At 36.7% G+C, this 16,175-nt stretch overlaps 1 protein-coding gene across 2 annotated transcripts in view; it reads left to right on the plus strand.

Moving 5' to 3' along the window:
- Positions 1-16,175, plus strand: part of TIPARP (TCDD inducible poly(ADP-ribose) polymerase) — a 29,699-nt gene that overhangs the window by 1,439 nt on the left and 12,085 nt on the right. For both annotated transcript variants that reach the window (XM_059686876.1, XM_059686877.1), the window contains exon 2: positions 1,774-2,730. In XM_059686876.1, coding sequence (XP_059542859.1) covers positions 1,814-2,730 — 917 coding nt within the window. In that variant the 5' untranslated portion in view covers positions 1,774-1,813. The remainder of the gene's footprint in view (positions 1-1,773; positions 2,731-16,175) is intronic.

A 16,175-nucleotide genomic window follows, 5' to 3' on the forward strand; every position in this document is an offset into this window, starting at 1 on the left:
GGATGGCACAGGCCGGTTTGGTGTGGCGGAGAGGGAATACCACAGTCTGTGCCAATTGTGCCTTGAGGCAAGAGCACTGAATGATGAATAATAACGCCTGGCTTGGCCGCTTTCCAGTTGATTTATGTCTTCTGTCAAGTCCCTCCTTCTTCGTGAAGCTTTTCCCTAACAATGGCAGCTCACACTGAACTCTTTCTACCTTTTCCTTTTGTACTTATCTTGGAGGCTAACACCTTGTGGGAGGTTTTTTGTTTTTGTTTTTCTTTTAAATCATTTTTCTGCGTTTGATCATTATGCACTTTTTACACGCACAGATTCAAGAATCCAATTAGACCTTTAATATTCACTTTTCAGGGGACTCAGTTTTATTATTTTTGTGTTGTTGTTGACCCATAAAGACGAATAGAACTAGGCACTTCAGGTTCTTTTTCTTCAGTTATTCAGACAAAAACATATCCTGAGTACCCACTGTTTGCATTGTGTTAGGCACTGTAATGGGCACCTGGGTTGCATGCTTGATGAAGTCATGGGCCCTTGCATCAAATATCTCTTTCAGTCCATTGGATAAGAGAGAAGAATATTAATTGCTCATCACCAATCCTTTTACACCCGACACAATGCTTAATAAATATTTTCAGAATTAATTAATGAGTGCTAGATTATGGAGTAGATACCATTTGTCATTTTACAAAGTTTCCTTTGCTTTATACTTTGTTCCATTTTTTCCCAAAGGGTCTGATTCCTTAAAGAAAGAACTTTTATTCTCTTTCAGTAGTTCATAAGGAATCTGAAAATGTGGCTTGTGTTTTATATTCTTATGTTATTTTCTACAATATTCCTTTATTTGCCTTTAAAAAATACATGTGTAACTTTTTTGAAGACAAGGACAAAGGGGTCTCTTTATGAGGTTGTGTTTGGTTTCTAAAACAGTGTGTGCTGTAGTTGTTGCTGATTTACTTTCTGTTGCTAAACAAGCCCTGGTATTCCTCCTCCAGCAGTGGTAATGTTTTGGGGATTGCAAAAGTAGACCCTTAATGTCTTTGGGATTTATATTGAAACTTTCTGAACACAGCAGGTCATCAAAAATATCATTTGGTTGTATGAACTTAACTCTTGTTTATAACAATTAGCCTATGGTAAAATTGGTTTCATTATATTTGTTTTCCCTAAAGTCACAGGTGACCTTAAGTAAGGATTTAACTGAATAGAAATGCTTCAACAGGCTCCTGGCTTTCTCCCATATAACATTTTGAGAGACCCTATTTTCTGAGTATATCCTCACACCCCAAATTCACTCACTATTTAACTTTGAAGTTTATCCTTCATTTGATGAACCTTTTTTTTTTTTTTTTTACAAAGAAACAGTTTTGTCACCTCATGAGAAAGGCGATAAATAACTCTGAAAAGAACCACAAAGCAGTGAAGATGTGGTTTCCCTGCTGTCATCAGTTAGACACACTTATTTCTCCCCCTCCCATTCTACCCTAGACTTAGAGTAAAAATTCATACCCCAGCAAAAGTACAAATTGTATATTAAGTCCACAAATAAATTTCAAGTGCCTAAAATACTCTTTCTCTTTTACTTTTACCTTCTGTGGGCATAGCCCTGGCTGTTTTGGAGCCTTGATTTCTCAATAAAATATAAAAAGATGAAATACAATGTAAGAGGAGTGATTTCAGTAACTTACAGACAAAAACTAAACATTTTGATGAATGAATGGTATCCAGTTGTTGTCAGCTTGTAAACGATCATCTTCTTTCCTTTCCTGGTAGGATTTTAGACTCTGAGGAGCAATTGGAGCTAATCCACATTATGGAAATGGAAACCACCGAACCTGAGCCAGACTGTGTAGTGCAGCCTCCCTCTCCTCCTGATGACTTTTCATGCCAAATGAGACTCTCTGAGAAGATCACTCCATTGAAGACTTGTTTTAAGAAAAAGGATCAGAAGAGATTGGGAACTGGAACCCTGAGGTCTTTGAGGCCAATATTAAACACTTTGCTAGAATCTGGCTCACTTGGTGGGGTTTTTAGATCCAGAAACCAGGATGCAGATGAGAACAGCTTACATGAACCTATGGTGAAAAAACCCCTGGAAATCAACACATCCTGTCCACCAACAGAAAACAATATGTCTGTCCTGATTCCTGAGGGGACAAATGTCGGGGACCAAATACCAGAAACTCGCCCTTCTACTGATGCTCCAGAACAAGTGATTCCAATCCAGGATCACAACTTTCCATCAGAAACCATTAGTGGGACAGTGGCTGATTCTACAGCAGGGCACTTCCAGACTGCCCTTTTGCACCCAGTTTCAAGTGATGTTCCCGTTAGTCCTGACTGCATAGACAAAGTCATGGATTATGTTCCAGGGGTTTTCCAAGACAGCAGTTTTACAATTCAATACATTTTGGACACCAGTGATAAGTTGAGTACCGAGCTCTTTCAGGACAAAAGTGAGGAGGCCTCCCTTGATCTTGTATTTGAGTTGGTGAACCAGCTACAGTACCACACTCACCAAGAGAACGAAATTGAAATTTGCATGGACTTTTTGCAAGGCATGTGTATTTATGGCAGGGATTGTTTGAAACACCACACGGTCTTGCCCTATCATTGGCAGATCAAGAGGACAACTACTCAAAAGTGGCAGAGTGTATCCAATGATTCCCAGGAGCACTTGGAAAGATTTTACTGTAACCCAGAGAATGATAGGATGAGAATGAAGTATGGGTATGTATTTATAACTTCTTTAAAGCTGTTGTTAAGTACTATAGAGAAGGTAAAGAGGTTAAAAGCTTAGTAGGGTAGTTTCTTTTAAATAACTAACAGGTTTTATTCTTTTTTCCACTGTTATTCTTCTGGCTGTGTGCTGTACTGATTTTTCATAGTGGTTGAATGAAGGCTATTTACCTAACCAGACAATAAAGTTTTTATGATTTGAACAATTCAGATGTTACTCTGTGCAATATGTATATGACTGAGAAGTTACCTGTACATTGAATGTTGTAAATCAAATACAATTTTAATCATACGGGAGAACTTGATTTTGAAAGAAAATCCATGATGAGTCTTATAACCTTAGACTTATACCTAATATATCTAATTTTCAAGTTTTGCATATTGAGTAGCTGCTACTTTTTAAAGGAAAATAGTATTGTTTGGAGATTTTTGTGGCCCTCTTGATTTTGAATGGTACAAACTGTTTTTGTGAATGATTCAGAAGTTTCTTCCAAACATGAATCCTGTTCAAGCATATTAATTTGTTTTTCAGTTTCCTTAAAACTTTTTGCCATTAAGTTTATTATTTTATTTATCTTATAGTAAAATAAATTCTGCAATTCAGCATACTTTTTAAAAAAATGAGTCTTTTAACAATGAGTAGAGGATATGTTTATCATTTACATAAAAACAGTTAACATATAAGTAATTTGGTTCTTTTAGTATGGATATCTAAGCAATATTCACTGATAGGAAACTGAAATTTTCATATCTGAATTCTTTAATTGAATTTAAAAGTGAAGAAGAAAATGATAGTTGCCACATGTAAAGTTACTAGTGCAAGAATGGCTGCATAATAACATTAATCTTTATATTTCTAAGTTGTTTATCCTGTAGTATGGAAGGAGTTAAAATGTGTGATGTTAATAGTTATTTGTGTATGACCAAGAGTAAATATTCAAATTACTTAGGGGAAAAGAGCACTTCTGTACATGCTACCTGATTTGGGAGACCATGAGGGCATCCTGACTGCTTCACAGATAATGAATAGCCTGATGATGTGTGTAGTACTGAAAGGAATGATCCATAGAGAGGAAAACGACCCTGAGTGTCCTAGACCAGAAGTCCAGGGGAAAAACTTCCTTGAGAGAGAGTCATCTTTGTTCACAGATAAGTTGGGTTACTCTCTTCAAGAGAGTCAACAAGCAAATGGTGGCAGTAAACCATTTCCAAGTTGTTTAATTCCGTTAATCTTGTTGTTCAACTTCTGTATTTCTAACATGGTGCCAAAGCATTGTTGGCATTGCAGAAACCTGGTCTTTTTTTTTTTTTTTTTTAACTTCTCTTGTTCCCATTTAGTATTAGATAAGTGGTTTCTTTTTAATAGTTCAGGCATATAGTGCTCAGATCTGTGTCTTATTAGCAACTCAACTATGAGACTAGAATTTTGAGATGCAAAGGGACATTGGAGGGATGTATGGAACAAGATGAGAAACAACATGAGGCCCAAGTTTAAAGGCATCATTGTTATATAGAAGACTCCTTGGGATTAAAGTAAGATTATATCAATAATGTAGTTTTCCTGATCATGAATGTATTATCTTAATAATAGAATGCATCCAAGATTCTATTTTGCTTGGGTAGTGAAATTCTTAGATCCTGTAATAAAGCTAAATACTTTAACTTCATATTTTAAAGCCAGCATTGGAAGACAACAATGTTTTCCATTCTCTTAAAATCTTTTTAATAAGGCTTTGTCTAAAATCTCTGTTGCCCATGAGCTAGCAATTCTAATTGGTATGTAAAGGGTAATTAATTTTATATACTCCAAAAGCCACTCTATCTTTCCCATCTCCAGATTGCGAAACTGCAGAATAGTAGCCTCCCACTTCACTCTTACGAAGCACATTTCCTGTCTGCTGAGTACTTGAGCATCTGGTACATTAAGTTTCTCTCTGTTTGAATTGGTCAGGATTATTGTCCAACACATTACGTTCTGTTATTATCAGCAAGGCAAGATGGGTATTTTGATGGAGAGAATCCAGGAACTCTTAGGTCAGCAGTATATTGGGTATTTTGTCCTTCGGTAAAATTACTTTGCTGAAGAATAGACATGGATATTGTTGAATTAGTTATAAAGTAGTTGCAGTGAGTGCTTGATTTCCAAATCAGTTTTACTGAAGTAATGTTTATTTGACACTTGAGAGGAAAGGTATGAGCGAATTATTATTGTAATTATTGTTGCTAATACATTGGTAATGGTAGTAAGTTGTCCTGCCCTGATAAAAATAGCAAAGCATTAAGTTAATTATTAGTAATGTGAAGAAGGTTCTCCATGGACTACAGTAAGAAATGTTATAAGATTGTAGATAACTAAGTGTCAAAAATTAGACTTTTGGGAAGTTGACCTGTGGTCATTGCAACCTGGTTTTCCTTGTATTCCAAAGCGATGTTGTGTTTCCTGGCAACAAGATGCAGATAACGGCATGTTGAGCCTTGCTGAGAGATTCACAAACAAGCTGGAGCAGCCCAGGTTCACATGGTTACCACATTATTTGGCTAAAGCTATTAATCTCTGTGGTCAGGCCTGTAAAGCTGGTCTATCTGTGCAGATTGCACATAACCAGGAAGTGTGTGTTCAGCTGTGTATATGTCCAAGTCAGATCCCAGCAGTCTTTGGGTTCAGGAAAAATGAATGACAGTTATTATCTTACTTGTGTTCAGTATTTTATATGACTTGATAAATCATTATTACATACTATATCTATAATACTTCATTGTGTGGAACTTGGGGAAAGTTAATAGTTCTGGGTCTGCTGTGCAGATAAAATTCTTCCAAATTAGATTTACAGGGTTCATTTTATTCTCAAGAATGAAATTGGAAAGGAAGTTGAGTTAGATAAATTCACAAGTCCATTCTGCCTCTTTAATCAAGATGCCTAGATACTAAAAATACACTTAATAAAGAGAATTTCAATAATAAATGCTTATTTGGTTCATTATAATGAAATTATTTTTAATTATTTTCCAATTTTGCCTTCACCCCAAATTATGATATAATCCTACTTTTCCGCCACACTGCTTTTGTACATCTGCAGATGTTCATTGCCAACATCAACTGGAAACTAGTTGTATGTGTGAGCTCCCTGTATTTACACGCCGAGGCTTCTTTTACACACAGGATGGGCTTTGGAGAATTTCCAAATTCCAAATATGAAGTTAAGAAAACAACATTGAATGTTATGTTTTCAATTAAGAAAACATAGTCTCTGACAGTTTAGGCACTCATCCTTATTAGAAAATGATACTAAATGGCAAGTCTAAGTAGTTTTAAGAGAGCCTCACTAACTGTAGAATACCTTTGAGGATAATTGAAATTGTGGAGGATGTGCAAATCTCCCATTAGCAACTAAGATCGCCATTGGTTTTCACATTACATCCATTTTAAAGTGTGCCAGAAGTCTTATAGTTATTATTAACCATAAAGAAGAGGCATTCTGCAAACCTTAATTTGGGGTTAATCTGTAGATGAAAATATAGCCTGTGATTATTTCTAATTCTGAAAGTTTTGAAGGAGAGTGGGAGGGTGAAGTAGAAAGTTGCAAAGCCCAACTCCAGGGTTAATTTTTCTCAGAGGACAATGTTCTTTTCTCCTCTTATGGAATTAAGGCATATTGATAAAAGAGGGAATTTTACTTGATATGACTTATGCCTAGAGTCTTGTCATAGTCTTAGTTTTGAGTGATTTCGATTGCTAATTTCTTTTAGAAGTGTGTGTGTGTGTGTGTGTGTGTGTGTGTGTGTGTGTGTTTAATCTGGGCAGAGGATAATAAAGATGACTTCACAGGAACTCTGTGAAAGAAGACAGGAGAATTGCATACTAATGATAATAAAGAGGATAGGATGTTCTTTTCTATGTGACTTGCAGAATGGATTATTTAAAAAAGAGCCAACTCCTGACTGAACTCTACTGGAATAGTTAAATTAGCCAAGTTAGCGCTGGCCTGCACAGCTGTGATGATGTATGAACTAACTCATTATGTGCTATTGATAATACTGGAGAGATGAGAACAGCTGAATCTTACTATGCCTTGTGACTTTTTGGTATTTCTTGAATATACACAGCTGGATGAATTTGAATTTATTTTTAAAATTCCTGCCTAAGAGAAAGAGAGAGAGAGCTCCATAAGCAATAATTGTATTTGAAGTGACTTTCAAAATGTGTGCCTTGTGCTTGAGGATAAAGCAATCTAATGAATTATATTTTGTACCTCTTTATGATGCTATTTACATATGAAATAAAACTAATTGGCTTCTTTCTGTACTAATCTAGAGGAGTTACTGGGTCTGTTGAGCTATCACGGGAATCAGTAGCGATCATTCATTTATTTTCTGTGTGTGTGTTTTATCAATAAGCAGATTAGGCTTTTTTCCCCATTGATTTTTTTGAGAGAGAAACATCGATGTGTGTGTGTGTGTGTGTGTGTGTGTGTGTGTGTGTGAGAGAGAGAGAGAGAGAGAGAGAGATATCAGTTGGTTGCCTTTCCATACAAGCCCCAAACTGGCAACCCAGGTTTGTGCCCTGGACCAGGAATCGAACCTGCACTCCTTTGGTATGAGAGGCGATGCTCTAACCCAGTGGTTCTCAACCTGTGGGTCGCGACCCCTCTGGTGGTCGAAAGACCCTTTCACAGGGTCGCCTAAGACCATCCTGCATATCAGATATTTACATTACAGTTATGAAGTAGCAACGAAAATAATTTTATGGTTGGGTCACAACGTGAGGAACTGTATTTAAAGGGCCAGAAGGTTGAGAACCACTGCCTAACCACAGAGCCAAGCTGGCCAGGGCTAGATTGGACTTTTTAAAGCACCTGTCACCTAGTTTCAGGTTAGGTCAGTCTGTTCCTAATGTATTTATGGTAATGAAAATGAACTTTGCAAGAAGCAAAGACAGTTGGAGTAAATAGCTTATAAGGTTATCTGGCAATCCCTAAAAATATATTAGATATTATACATTTTCTTATTGAGTTGACTATAAAGCTTTTACTTTTTGTTGTAAGTAAATGGGGAAAAGCAAGTAGTAATTCCTTATTCTGCATATGTGTATATGCAAAAAAACCTACAACTTTTGATTGATTAATTCTACTGTGTCCCTGTAAATCTATTTTCTGTAAATCTATTTACCATAAAGCAAAGATAAATTCATAAGTTCCTTCTATGCATCTCTGATCTTAGTGATTCTTAGTTTTATATTGGATTTGGGGCTACTTCTAAAGGATAAAGCAGTATGTAGCCCATACAAACCTTGACTACTCAAGGAATGCTACTAAAATCCAGCCATTCGAGATTATAACTGTTTTCTCATGGCCTTCCTTCTTTCTTATTCCATCATTTGAGACAACCAGATTCTCATCCTTTGTCTGATGGTAATAATTTTGATCACGTTTAAATTAGGACCTAAGGTGCTCTTAACCTAAGTCAGCAACCTTTAGTAATTACCAGTGTCCTGCTTGTGAGTTGCAGTTGTATTTTTGTGGAAAGAAAACTTAACTATATGTTTATATGTTTTTTGGTTTTTTTCCAAAGGAAAAAACAAGTGTATTTTGAGTTATAAGATAACTCTTGATGATTCTGGCCCAAGTTTCTATGAGGGTGGATAGGTTTTGCCAGAAAATCTCTTTGTTAAAAGCAATAGAGTTTCTCTTCTAAAATAAATCTGGGAGTTTTAAGGTGAATATGAATGATTTTGAATCATTGGAAGACACTAGAGTGCTGAGGGTTGAACCATTTTCTATTTCATCTGGTTTTGATATCTATCTATATAAAAGCCTAAGCGACGGTTATGACAAAGCGACCGGAATGACCAGAACGACCGGTCCCAGTCGCTGTGATGCACACTGACCACCAGAGAGCGGACACTCAACGCAGGAGCTGGCCCCTGGTGGTCAGTGCACTCCCACAGCCAACCTCCTGCAACCGGTCAACCTCCCGCGGCCTCTCTCCCTGGCTGGTCCCTACCCCAAGTTGGCCAGCCCTGATCTGCCCCAGTCGGGCCAGCCAACCTCCCCCCATCCCTCCCCCTGGCCAGCAGGCCCCAATCAGGACTGGGCGAGATGGCCCTCATTGGCCCTGATCACCAGCTAGGCCTAGGGACCCCACCTGTGCACAAATTCGTGCACCAGGCCTGTAGTTGTTAGATAATAGCTTGAGGTTTTTGGGTTGAACTGTACTTTGTAACACCATGAACAAACTGTGCAAAGGAATAATATACTCCTATAGTTCACCGTTTCTAGGCACAAACAAGTCACATTTTAGATATGAAGATACTTCTTTAACAAAAACAAAATTTTCTACTCATAGATTTATGGTAGTGCTTTCTAGGGACTAAGGATTATGCTATACAAACTCACCTCTATTTAAAAACCCTGTGTTAAAACTAATCCCTGACACATTAACTAAAAGCCTTGACTTTCCAGTGTAGATTAATTCCTTGTTAATAGGGAAATTTGAAATTGCAGGCAGTAGGTTGTGAAATATATTTTTTAATCTTTGAAAATAAAGGTTTTTATGTAAAATAAATTCTACTTATTCAACTTAGTAGTTTGTAAAGATATATATATATTTGTTCTGTACAAAAGATAGTTTTGCAGTTTTGTGCTAAATATAACTGATTCTGTGATTAGGAACTCAAATTTTAGAAGTTGATGATATTAATAAATTTCTAATTCTGAAATTTCCAATTTTTCTTGCTGACCTAGTCAGTTACTGTTGCTAAAGCAAGCATAGAAGGGAGTTAGCTAAGCATTCCTATTTGCAGTGTTCAGACAATAAAATGTGTCTGTCTCCGTGATCTTTCTCTGCTATATGTTATTTACTTATTGGTAACACCCACTTGACCAGTAGAGAACCTTTGCATGGTAATCACGATGAAAGGGTAAGCTCATATGAGAGCGAGAATGTCAGAATGACTGTTTCCTTTCACATGCTACAGAAACCAGTGATTTTCGAGTTTGTGTGCCACAAAGTGTTGTGTAAAGAGTGTATTAGAATCCCCTGTGACTAAATTGTCTGAGAAAGATTTGTTCAGGAAACTTGTATTCTTTATGCAAATGGTATTGTTGCTTCTGAGCATAAGGAAGGATTTATGAATAGTCAGTGTTGAAACAGCACTTCTCACAATGATTGGAAAAGATATTTCATTTAGGCCACACTTACTGGAATTTGTTACATTAATTTTTATTTTTGGATTAAGATATTCTTAAACTGTCCCTTCTCATTTCACATATAGCCATAGAATTTGGGTGACTTTCTTTGCTCTAAAATTTACCATCACTGAATAGTCAGTGAAGAATGGCTGGGGTAGGGGCCCAAGGGTGAACTTTGCTTGCAGAAGTACATGTGCTTTCAGTATCTTGCCTGTGCCCTGTGATCTTCACAGCTCCTGCAGCTGATCAGGGGACAGAGAGGGCAAATGGCAAAAAATACTCTAAATAATTTCCTGCTGTGATTGGTCTTTGGTTTCTGACAGTCACCTGGCTTCTCTCTTTCATTTCCAGGCATTGAGAGAATAAAAATAAGCACAGGAGAAATACTAGGTTTGCTTCCAAGTTAATAATAATAAAAAATAGGACATCCTTGAATGGGGATAGAGTATGTGAAACAGAAGAAACTTTGCTTACTTGCTTTCTAAGGTTTAGATTGTCCAAATGTTGCTGCACCTCAGGAGCATTGTGTAAAGTGTTCTACAGCTAATTAGCTACTAAAAAATTATGTAGACTCTTAAATTTGATAAAATTAAATATATTAGAGAAACTTGGTTTTGTAGAATCCCTTTCCTCTAGGAAAAATTGACTGGTATAAGCCTTGTTGAAAGATTTTGTAGACATAGTTTACAAAATCTATAGACAAAAACAAACAAACAACCTCTTGATATGTTTTCTATAGGAAATCTTATTTTTCCCTTTCAGAAATTAGCCCAGAAATAAAATAAGCTAATAGATTGTATCTTATTGGGAGTTAGAGTATATATTTTATGATAATTATTTATAATTAGTATTTCATTTATGTATAAGTGAGTTCTGAATTGTTTGACCTTATTTGAAAACAGTTATTTTAAGCAATTTTAACATTTATATACACCTGATTTTATAATGTGTATGTAGAAAAGTTTTATAAACAAATTTTTTCAGCTCTCTCTAAATACTGTGAAATTCTATATCCACAAAATTGAATTAATCAGTATTTGTGTTTTGAGTACACAGCAGACATTTTGTATTGTCTACATTGAGGTAAAATAGAAATCCCTCAATTTAAAAATATTTAACAAAGGTATATTTACTCATCTTCACAAAAAGCAACAGCTGCATAATTTTAAGGTAGCACAAGGAATAGTACACATTATTTTAATCTATTGTGTGCTTTCTATCACAAATTCTTGCAGAAATTAAGTTTTACTTCATCAGGCAATGGTAGTCAGAGACATGTAGAAGTATTTCTCACTTAAGTTACCTTCTAGGAGTCTCAGTACATGTGATTAAACTTGGATAAAAGTTAAAGCTGCCCTGCAGGCCTGGTTCGATGGTTGGGCGCTGAACTATGAACCAGGAGGTCTCGGTTTTCGATTCTAGTCAGGGCAAATGCCTGGATTTTGGGCCATGATGTCTTCAGGGTGCAAAATTAATCCCATGCCTTCATAAATAGATAGCAGTGAGGTCTTCTGAACTCTTAAGTATAATTTTTATTCACGAAAGATTATAGGCTTATCCACATATTATTAGAAAGTTCTTTTGTATTTTTTTGCTTTGGTCCATAGTTTTGTAATAAAAACCAAAAAAGCCCAACAACAGTATTTTAGTAGATTATTTTTTCTTCGAGTGGATATTGTAATTTGCTTTTGGTGGTTGCATGAAGGGGACTTCAATGTATGGTATTAAACTGTGTTATGTGTTTGTTTAGTTTCCCACATCCTTTTGGAGACTGTAGAATACAAAAACTTAAAAACGGTCCTAGCTAGTTTGGTTCAGTGGATAGAGCATTGGCCTGCGGACTGAAGGGTCCTGGGTTCGATTCAGTCATGGGCACAACCTAACCCCTAGTAGGGGGCATGCAGGAGGCAGCCAATCAATGATTCTCTTTCATTGATGTTTCTATCTCTCTCTTCCTCTCCCTGTTTACCTCTCCCTTCCTCTCTAAATCAATAAAAACGTATTTTTTAAAAAGACAACAATAAAACAAAAAACAGGGCATCCTTTCATTTAGTAAACCTACCTGCCTTTAATTTTTCTTCTGTCTTATCCTCATTATTATTTCACTGTGTTCACTTCTAAAATGACTTTAAGACCATCGATTAGATGTCCAACAATTTGTAAATCAGACCTGGGGTTTTGCACACAGATAAATGTGATTCTAGATGCCACTCACTAACTGTGACTGCATTTTCTTATTTCTAAGATGTCCCAGAAGGGACCAAAGGAGCAGCACACACAGTCAGAATTTTGCCTTTTGATGATTCCTTTCTAAGAGTTGTTTCTTAAAGTGGGGAATATTTTTACCTACCCCAAAATCTTTTGAGGCATTTAGAACCATAATATAAATCTATGATTCAAGATGGATATTAATTATTTTACAGAGTGATCTAAGCCTCAGCAATCCTGCCTTGATTAGGTCAGGGTCTCCTTAAATATGGGCAGATTTAACTGAAAGTCAACATTTGATGTGTAGCCTACCCATAATTACTGAGGGCCATATCCATAATAATAAACTCCCAATTTTGATTTATAGGTATATCTGTGTCTCCAGCTATTCTGGATACAAAGGGAAAACCCAGTTGTTACCAAGACCCTAGGTCATAGTATAAAATTTAAGTATAGAATTTTAACTTCTGGTAAATATTGAAAGATGTTGCTTTGTATGTAAGCATTTATAGGTAATTTTTATTGCCTCCTACAATAGCTTTGTGCTATTTGAGTCAGTGTTAGCAAAAAATCTTAATAACAGAATAAGTGACCATTATTGTTTCTAGTACAGAAAATTAAAAGTACATAGTCAGTCCTCCGAAGTTTAATAATTATTCTGCTTCTACAAAATATGCTGGTATTGTATGTGCCATGGCTTTGATTCTCATCACCTTATAACATATTTGAAAGGTTATATAAGCTGCCAGATATTCCAGCGTTGCTAAATGAGTTCCTGAAAACATCAAAGCCAGGTATCAAAAGCCAGCTTTATTTTGTGTGCCTGTGAAATTTCTTTAGCAGCAGCAAACATACCCCATCTGTCATGCCTGTCTCAAGTCTGTAAGAGAAGAGCCTTAACACTCTCTTCATATTGCATTTGATCTTTAGCCTTCTATCATTATGACCCTCAGTTTGGGGAGACATTTCATTTTATATCATAGTAATAAAATAAAAGGACCTATTAATTGTGTCAGGTTAGTCTAGCTGATTAGAACAGGTGTTATTGAGGTCACAGGTTTGTCCTTGTAGAAACCAGTTAACTCTTATAGGCAGGAAGCCACAGTGCCAAACTCTAACCCATCCAGTTAAAACTGTGCAGAAGTAGGATCCAGAAACTTATTCTTAATTGACCTCTGCTAAAGTCTGATTTCTATATTTTATTTACATCATCTTCCCATTTAAATGTGTTCCACCTCCTACAATTCCTATCTCATTTAATGGCACTGTTAACCAGTCACCCAGACCAGAAACATAGGACACATCTTGGACTCTTTCTACTCCCTTCAGCCCCACATGTAATCATCCTTCATGCAGTTAGGTTCTAACTCTTAAGTACCCCTCAGAGCATCCCTTGCCTCCTCCATTTTCTGTCATCATTTGTCTTAAGAGCAATGCTAATAACTGTAGATGGCTAAGCATAGAATAATAAATATTAAAGCAAAATAACTGCCTTCTCCACCCTTCCTCAATCTTTCCCCACCCTCCCCTTCCAAAAATAAACAAATCAGTCCATACCACTGCTGCTGGAGTGACCTTTATAAAAGGCAATCTGAATCTTGTTGAAAATCCACCAGTGATTCTTACTGCCCACACAATCAAATCCTAACCTCTTAACCCAGAATACAAAGCTCTTCATTATCTGGCCCCAGCCAACCTATCTGTAATCCAGTTTTTTATCTTATCATCCCCCTCACACACACATACACCCTGACCTCCCACATGAACTGCAAGTGCTGCATGCTCTTGGGTCTCTCCTGCCTTGCTTGGTTAGCATCTACACATGTCACTGTGCAAGTGGTGTCGTGCCTCCCATTGTCTGCCTGATGGCTGGCCAGATTTGGCTCTCATTTCATCCACTCTGGGATACCTCCCTTGACCATATTTCCTGACCCCCTTTTCAGCAGAGGTAGCTCTCTCTCTAAAATGTTCCCAAACCACCTTGGTGTCACATTTCATACTATGCCACAGGGTTTGTCTTTTCTGTCTCTTCTTCCACTGACTCTGGCATTTTGTTATTGTTGCTCTTCCACACAACTCTTTACTTGTAAGATTTCATATTATTTAAATTGTTCCTAGCTTTTTTTTCTTTTACAGAAAGTTATCTTGGATTAATAAAGTCTCTTACTTTTCCTAACCTTTTCCATTTTTGGATGCCAGTAACCACCTCCTCTCTCATAATTCTGTGTGCCTATTCTTTGTCCTCTTATTCCAGGATTGTACTTGCTGCTGATGAATATAAATAGGCAGATGCACTCCTTCTTTGGTTTTTCATTTCTCTCAAAGCCATTGAAAGCCAGGGACTACATCTGTTTAATTCTTTGTGTGTTGCCTAAAACAGCCAACCATCACTATTACCACACACATGACTTATAACTGCTTTCTGGTAATAGAAAACAATGGTTTGATAAAGAAGAGTGGTAAATGTTGAACATTTACGCATTTGTACTGATGCAGATTGAGGAGGGGAAAAAACCTCTTGGCTTTGGAGTTTTTAAGCATTACTTGTTTATGGGAGAGCAGGTGGTAAAATTGATCTTATAAAAAGATAATGTTTTTCAGATTTGTTGTTTTGTCTCTGTCAAGTCTAGAAAAGCATATTGAAAATCAAATAGAGCTAAAACAGTACTTTGATACATCAATGCAAGGAACATTTGGTTGTAGTAAATTAGGATTTGTCATAGAAATTTCATAATGGCCAAAGGACTGAAATGCACAGAGAATGTAGCAAAAGCTGCAGTTTTAGATGTCTTTCTCATGCAAATCATTATCTATGAAGTCTTAGTAATACAGGCTTAAACAAAAATTGCTAGAATGATGTCCAGAATAAAATCTGATACTTTAATAGCAAAAAGCATTGGCTGTGTATGTTATAATGCATGTTAACCTAATGACTGCTGTTCTAAGAACTCCTTAGAAAAATAATGAGGATTTATTAACTCATAATTGGGAAAAGTTATTGGTAAATAAACCTAAAGCAGGAAAATCTATTTAGAAATTGGCAATGATCTTAAGAGGGGAAAAGAGCCAAGAGTCTCTTGGCTCTGTGATAACATCAAATTCTCCTAAAGTTAAGCCCTGGCCGGTGTGACTCAGTTGATTGGAGCATTGTCCCATACACTACAAGTTGACAGGTTCGATTCCTGGTAAGGGCACATACCCAGGTTGTGGGTTCAATCCCTGGTCAGGGTGCGTATAGGAGGCAACCAATTGATGTTCTTCACATCACTGTTTCTCTCCCCTCCCCCCCCTTCCTCTCTCTAAAATCAATAAAAACCGTACCCTCAGGTGAGGATTTAAAAAAAAAAATTATTCTAAAGTTAAGTGAAAACTGTTTACAGCAAGTTGATGTGGTGTTTAGGCATAGGAGTTTGTTTTCGGTGTTTTTTCAAGGATTTCCCAGAAGTATTTTTTCCTCTTTGATTGGATATTCCTATTTACCATAATCTTTTTTAATAATCCTCACCCAAGGATATTTTTTCATTGATGTTTAGAGAGAGTGGAAAGGAGAGGGAGAGACAAACACTGATGTGAGAGAGACATACCGATTGGTTGCCTCCCATATGCCCCCAACCAGGGCTGGGAGCCTGCAACCGAGGTATGTGCCCTTGACTGGAATTGAACCCAGGACCCTTCCGTCCCCGGACCAAAGCTCTATCCACTGAACCCAACCGGCTAGGGCTACCATAATTGTTTTAAACAAAGCAGTGTCCAAATGTTATTTTAAAATACACTTTATTGTCCTATTCTCATTTTATAATTAAAATTATATGTTCTTTTTAAGACCTTGTCTTAACTAGTTTGTACTGTTTCTGAGCAAGAAATGAAGGATTTTGGAAGTTCTTTGGGAATTTTTAAAGACCATACTGTTTTTTACAAGTTATGTGCTTCATGGCACTGTCAGTTGGGTTTATGACTTGAGTCTTTGTGTGTGTGGTTTGTTTGTTTTTAATATAGAAGCTGATTCACTAATTATGAATATTGGGATGGTGGGTAAAAAAT

This window comes from Myotis daubentonii, chromosome 3 (genome assembly GCF_963259705.1).
Source record: "Myotis daubentonii chromosome 3, mMyoDau2.1, whole genome shotgun sequence".
Taxonomy (NCBI): Eukaryota; Metazoa; Chordata; class Mammalia; order Chiroptera; family Vespertilionidae; genus Myotis; species Myotis daubentonii.